Raw genomic sequence first — 7,223 nt, 5'->3', positions numbered from 1 at the left:
CAGTTCCGGTTGTGAAGACAAGTCCTATAAGTTTCTACCTTCGCCTTCCACAGCAAAAGCACACTCTCTCAGCACACCCTCTCAACACCTCTTCATCTCCGAAAATGCATTCCCAAAGAATCCTCTCGAGTCACTCTGTGTTCCTCATTCCTTGGGATACTCCTGCGAACAACCCATTCAAAGCAAAAGTATTTCATATCATAAAGGTTGAAAGCAAGAGTATCTCATATCATGCTTTCTCCATGTCCTTCTCCTTGTCTTTGTTTTCCGACAAGGAGAAAGAGAGCAATCAGCCAGCATTTGGTATCAATCTTCCGATCTGGAGCCAACTGCCTGGAACCCCTTCCTGATTGCTTACCTAGCCTTGCTCTCGAGTACTCATCTTCATCATTTTATGCTTTCTCTTCGTCTACCACATCTGCCTGGGGGACAGTAAGGGAAGTGAAAATGATACCTCGAAGCATGTGGAGACAATTCAGCTAGGGACAAGGAGAAAGAAAGCAAGAGGTGGGCACTTGGAAAGATTGAAGAAAGAAATAAGGACCAACACCTTTCCCTCGTGCCTGCCCGTTGTGCAGAAGAAACAAGCAGAGAAGAATGCAGCTTGCACAATCATCCCAGCGGAAGGAGTCCGAACTGAGGAACTAGAGAAGCTGCTACATCTGCTTGGAGAACAAATAAGGAACTGCAACATAACCAAAGAGCAAAGCTTCGCCGTACAATATCATCAAATCATCACTTGCAAGTAAAAAGCTAAGTGTCACCCTGTTCAAGAGGAAAGCTGTGGAAAGTCAACAAGCACGACCAATGATTACTTATTAGTTTTATTCATTATCTTTTATCGTAATTTTCAATTTTTCGTTTGCAATTTTTTTTTAATTAATTTTCTTGCGTACTTAACTGAATTATTTCTTTTCTTTGCAGGAACTTTTGGTTATTTCCACCCTTGAAGTTGATTGCAGAATTTTAGCTTGGGGGTCATCGCTTGATTTTACTGCAAACTAGGGAAGTTTTCAGTCCAATTGCTTTATTTTGTTTCTTATTATTTATTTATTTTATTTTATTTTTATTTTGCGTTATAGTGTTTTCTGACATTGGGGACAATGTCAAGTTTAAGTGTGGGGGTAGAAATCTCTAGAATTTCATTTGTTTCTGTGTTGTTAGTTTTTGTTTTCTTAAAAAAAAAAATAAAATAAAAATAAAAAAAATAAAAAAAAATCGGAAAATTTAAAAATCCAAAAATATTGTCTTGTTTCCCTTATTGTTCTGAATCAGATTTTTGTTAGTTTCCCGACCCAATGATATAATTGGATCAAAAATTTGAACCATGATCATCAAGAACTTAGTTAAGATGTGTTTGGTGAAATTCCTAATTCTCTTGTTAGTTTTGTACATGTTTGACCATCTTTGAAAAACCAAATGCACATAGCCTTGTTAATGTGAAACTAAAGTATGACTTAAAGCTTCATATGTGAATTTAGTGACCATATACATCCTATGTGAGTTTTTGAGCCTATTGAAAGTGTGCATTTTTCATACACTCCTATTCTTTCATGTGTGATGAACTTATGTGAGATACATCTCTAGAACTTGCGTAACGATCTTTCGAAATGTTTGTCATTGATTGCATGAACTTGGAAATGATAGAGGCATTAGGTTTACCACTATGGCCCAAATAACTATGTTTCCCAAAGAAAAATGATATCATTAGATTGCCAATTTGAGCCGTGTATGTTGAGCCTTTTATTTCTTATCACCAGATATGTCTACCCTTATGCCTGAAACATTTTTCCTTACCCTTTCCAAGTGAGCAATGCGAAATTGTCTTATGAGAAACGTTTGTGAAGTACTGTGAAGATGTTTGGCAAAAGAATAAGTGTGGGGGTATTTCATGTTTGTGATTAAAAAAAAAAAAAAAAAAAAAAAAAAAAAAAAAAAAGAAAGATTGTATAAAAAGAAAATAAAAAGTTTTTAAAGTTCAGTTTAAGAGTATGGTTGGAGGTGCTAGAAGAATTGCTGGAGAGCTTGAGTTCTTATAAATCTAAAGAAAAGAATTGCTTGAAATGTAGCTTGGAACTTGTGTTTTCCTATTCTTTCGTTTCAATAACCCTATCCCTAAGCCTCATTACATCCAATAAAAGTCCTCTTGATTTAAGTTTTGCAATTATGACTGTGGAGAAGTGATCTTTATGCAAGCTTATGGTAGAAATTTCACATTTGATTCTTTGAGCGAAACACATTAAAACTAAACACAGGTGTGATTGAGTGCATATCTCGTGAGAAGGTCGCTAGTTTGCATATGATGATTTTAAAAATAGAAACTTGAAATTGCATTAGCATGGCTATCTCACACACTACACTTCAAGGATGATTCAAAGATTACTGCTAATATTTGAATAAGGAAGATGAACTTGGATTAGTTTGTTGGTGCTAGCTATGGTTCTTGATGATTTGTTTTCTCGAATGAAATTCTATGAGGGTCACATAGAGGGAAACTAATGTTTTTCATGTTAGTACTTTTTCATGTTTTCTTTGTTTTGCTCGAGGACTAGCAAAAGTTAAGTGTGGGGGTATTTGATCGGATCATATTTATATATATTTTTACTTCGAATTCACTCGTCTTTTCTTGGTTAGTTCCTTATATTTTTGAGCTATTTACGTTATTTTTGTGTTTATAGGATCTGTTATGCAATATTACCTTTTATTGTCACATGATAATATTAATTTACATTTTATAAACAAGGTTTGTCCCTCTCTATGTCTATATGTTGAAAGACAAGAAAAAAAAATAATAAAAAGAAGCTGCCCAAGACAGCTAAGGGGAGAATTGAAAGAGGAATCCAAGGAGGGCAGCGGGAGATTAGGCAGACAAAGAAAACCTTTGCAGCTGGCGAGAGAAAGAGGAAATGAGAAGACTGCGACAAAGGGAATCCAAAGAAGAAAGCAGGATAATTAGAGAGGAGAACGGACGCAAAGAGAAAGGAGAAGAAGAAAAATATAAAAAGAAAAGGGAAGTCAGAGAGAAAGGACAGAGACACGGGGGGAAGGAGAAAAGGGGCTGCCCTTTGGGCAGCTCACAAAGGCACAGGGGCACAAACGGAGAGAAGCAGAAGAGCTGCTTTGGCAGCGTGAGAAACGGAGGGAAGTAGAAAAGCTGTTGTGGCAGCGTGAAAAAGAAAAAAAAAGCAGAAATATAAGAACTGCGCAGAGGCATGGAAAAAGAAGAAATAGAGGGCTGCAGAGAGAGAGCGCAGGTCAGAGAAGAGAAATCAGCACAGAAGAAACAAATCTGCCACTTGGCAGCACGTGGACAGAAACAGAAGCTGCAAGCCTGTTCTCTCTCGGTTAAATCTTTCCCACTTATATTTTACTTTTGGTTTATTTGTGTTTTAATAATGTGTAACTAATTTTAGTTTGGCTAGAGGTTAATTCAAAGCCATGAATATATTTGTAATATGAATTGATTACCTTCAGTTGTGATTTCTGAGTTGTGATTTAATTTGCTTAACTGCTTGATTGATAACTTATTTTTGTATGTCGATTAAGGATGCATACTTAATTTACATGCATGAATTTGATGCTAGAATATAAGTGAATTTCACCTAATCGTTATGAACTTATATTCACAAGTAGTGAAGGTTGTTATCCACAATCGTGTTAAGTGAATTCTTGGCAAGAGTATCATGCTTTTCATAGTTACGAATGCCTCGTCAATGCTTATAGTTTTCACAAAGTCTAATGATCTTTGATTGTATCTCTATTGTGCTTTTCACGTAGGGGACTTTTGAAGAATGTTTTGAATTGTTGTATGCGTTTTCCCGTCCAATTCAATAACTTAAGGAAGACTTGAAGATTAAAAAAAGTGCTGTTCACGGTTAATCTGAAGTGTTGAGATTCACAATTTATTGAAAGAACAACTGAAAATCAATTTAGGTTGCATATGTGTCATGTGTGGAGAAGAACCCTCTAGCTAGTCCGTCATTTATCATTTTACCTTAATTTTATGTTTTTATCAATTCTGTAATTTAATTAAGTTTAATTTACTTTTCATCAAAACCAAACACCCATCCATTATTAAATTATATTATTTAGTTAGTTTTCTTTATTGTTAGTCTTTTAATTTAATTTCCGTCCATTTCAGTTCCTAGTGTTTAATTTAATTGTTTTCATTATTTTGAGTCATTTTAAGTGTGTTTCGAGTTATTAGAGTTTTTAGCCTAATTTTGTGTCCTTGAGTCTTATTTAATATTTTTAAATTAATTTAGAATAGATTAGCAATCCCTCCTAATCCCCGGCCTAGAACGATACCCTACTTACATCTATACTACAATTGTCAAAAAGAGGGTTTAATTTGTGTGCTTATATATTTCGCATCAATAGACTATACAATTCAACAAAAAAAAACGTGTTTTAAACATCAATATCATAGGTAAATAATTTGTATATAATTAGGAATTCTTCAATTTAATTCAATATTTACCATAAAGGGAAAAATAGTCATAATACTAAGTGGGTTTCTTATTGATTGATATTCATGACATTCAGGTCGAATGAAGGGTTCCTCACGTGAGCAACCTTGGCTTGATTGGAAATTAATTTATTATTTAGACGGGGGAAGGTGGCATGTGTAATGGTCGTGATGGAGTACTTGAAAATGTATATATGTGATTTGTTGGTGACTTCTTGAAATGGAAACAAAACAATAATCTGTGTTAGTTTCAAATTTCTCACAGCATGTGTTGGTTTCAAATTTCTCACAGCATGTGTTGGTTTCAAATTTCTCACAGCATGTCTACACATGCATGCAGTTTCTTTTGCCTATAAATTGAAAACTTGATAGTGACATGTAACAAGTTATATACCGAATTGCAGACTTGTATTGATTTTCATTTGTAGTGGGAGTAGGAATGTTAATTAAGTTTTTAACAATTTCGCATTTGTTTCGATGGTTTCATTTTAACCCCTCCACCACCTCCACCTCCACCCCATAGGTACTATAAATACATGCAACTTTGTCTTCAAAACATCAGGTAGAATTAGAAATGGAGTCAAAGTTAGTGCAAGTCATATTTTTCTTCTTGTTTGTCACAGTTTCATCTGCTTACACACCATTCCAATACTTTATGCATGTTCAGTTCTGGCCAGCTGCTGAATGCCAAGCTACAGGGGGGGTGAATAAATGCCACATCATGCAACCATCTCATCTTCAGTTCACTATTCATGGTCTCTGGCCTGCGAATAAATCATCCTCTTCATCCCTTGACTGCAAGGGGGATGCCTATAATGTGAATGGGGTAATTATTCACAAATTAACTCTCAATAGTTAATATGCATGTGTCCTACGTGTGTGTATGTATATATGTATCATTATATATCTCCCTGCATGTGTACCGTTTATGTACGTGTATTCTTAACTAGTTCTGTTCTTATGTTTTAATTAAATAATAAATGTAGATGAATGATACACTGAAAAAGGAGCTACTCAGTTCGTGGTGGGATTGGAGAAAAGGGGAGCATGTCGAATTCTGGCAACGAGAGTATGATAAGCACGGAAAGTGCTCCGACAATGTGTTCCTGAAGACCGAGTACTTCCGGAAGACCCTAGCGATGTACCATGATTTTGATATAGCTCAAATCCTGCAGAAGGCTAATATTGTAGCCCAACCACTTCAGCCCAAGACGTCGTTGTACAAATTGTACTCCATCGATCAGATAACAAAGGCCATTGAGTCCAAAACCGGCGGACATTCCGTCAATATCAGATGCTATCAACAAAACCAGAAGAAGAGCAACAATGGAAGTAAACCATTAATATATTTGGCCCAAGTCGCCCTCTGCTATAATAGATCTGGCAATAGCAGAACTAATTGTGATCCAGGCGAAACAACCAGCTGCAACTTTAATGAATCAGAACCGAAAACTGTACCAAGAATAGCCCACATAAAGCTCTGGTAACAACTGTAAGATCAATATAAACAAAGTCAGCGGAATAGAATAATCACAGTACAAAAGTAACCACTAACCTGAAGAAGACATCTCTTGGAAACTAGGGATCTTCTGCAGCTCTCCTCACGCTCAATGAATGAGATCTGAGTATTCTTTAGTTTGCGTGATTGAGAGAGCGCATGGACCCCTTTTTTATACTGCATACGATGATGATTGATAAAGGCTCTTCCCATTATACAATCCTAATCAATCTAACCTTATCACCGAGAAAACCTATCATTCACATCCATTATAAGTGTTTCAACACTATCATGACTGTTTTAGCTGAAACCCCTATTATACGAATTCTTATTAGCTTACAACCTCAGTTAATTCCAATCTCTTATATCCTCACATCTCCAAACTAAAGATGATCAAGTGTTCAGCTCTCATTAGAACTTACATTCTCCCACTAGAGTTAACGCTTGATTCAACAGTAGCTAGCCTTATGTGAAGTTATTCTTACATGGCCAGGAGATCAACACCAACTTGAATCACGAATACAAGTTCAGGTCATTAATTAGTATTCATGAAGAACTAAATGGTAACATGTTCAATTTGTCGAACAATATCCCCATAATTCCATTCACAAAACTAACACATACAAGATGCAAATTTTTTGTGTAAAATGTGTCTGTAGATGTATAATTTCTCATATCCTGCACTTGGTCCCCTTAAGAATCGGTACATCAATTCATCTTAATGTTTCATATTGAAACTCTTGGTTGTTTGTCCTACTAACAATCATATGTTGGATATATGTCAACAATCTGTGATAATTTTATATATGCTAATAAATAATAAATACGAATAAATATTGAACAGAGTATGAACAACGAAATAATTTAAAACAGAAAGATTGAAGATCTAGACTTGCATACCACAATGTCCTTGAAACATAAATTCGTCCCTACTCAGTGCTTGTAGTTCTACGGAAGTCTGCTTCACCAGGATTCAACGATCAAGTTAGAATTCCAGCACCGAAAAACTTAACTTCTGGCGAACTTCTGTGTGGTTCTCTCAGAAAGGATGTTTGAGATTGTAGAAGAAGAATATTGATTTTTTTTGTGTCTTAAATGCCATGCAAATAGATGTATATATAATAAAAGGATGCCTGTTCACAATAGGTATGAGAATGGGATGTGTCTGTTAGGAGACATCTTCTCCAGGGTGGTGCTTTGTTCTGTGTTCTTTCTAAACTCTTCAGACTTCATCTGAAAGGATGAGTCTGTTGGTAA

General features: G+C 35.6%; 1 protein-coding gene across 1 annotated transcript; it reads left to right on the top strand.

Moving 5' to 3' along the window:
• Nucleotides 1–4,921: 4,921 nt before the first annotated feature.
• On the top strand, nt 4,922–6,015 carry LOC114821679 (ribonuclease S-7-like). Its single transcript, XM_029094742.2, has 2 exons — nt 4,922–5,294; nt 5,455–6,015. Exons 1-2 carry the CDS (start codon nt 5,043–5,045, stop codon nt 5,953–5,955), a joined length of 753 nt encoding a protein of 250 aa, XP_028950575.2. The 5' UTR covers nt 4,922–5,042; the 3' UTR covers nt 5,956–6,015.
• Nucleotides 6,016–7,223: the final 1,208 nt, after the last annotated feature.

Source organism: Malus domestica, chromosome 15, assembly GCF_042453785.1.
Source record: "Malus domestica chromosome 15, GDT2T_hap1".
Taxonomy (NCBI): Eukaryota; Viridiplantae; Streptophyta; class Magnoliopsida; order Rosales; family Rosaceae; genus Malus; species Malus domestica.
This window is presented reverse-complemented; position numbering and strand designations above follow the sequence as displayed.

Excerpts from the sequence above, each read along its gene's own strand:
- LOC114821679 (XM_029094742.2), top strand. The coding sequence starts at position 5,043 with ATGGAGTCAAAGTTAGTGCAAGTCATATTTTTCTTCTTGTTTGTCACA. Across the intron at positions 5,295-5,454 it reads ATGCCTATAATGTGAATGGG|ATGAATGATACACTGAAAAA; the intron begins GTAATTATTCAC and ends TAATAAATGTAG.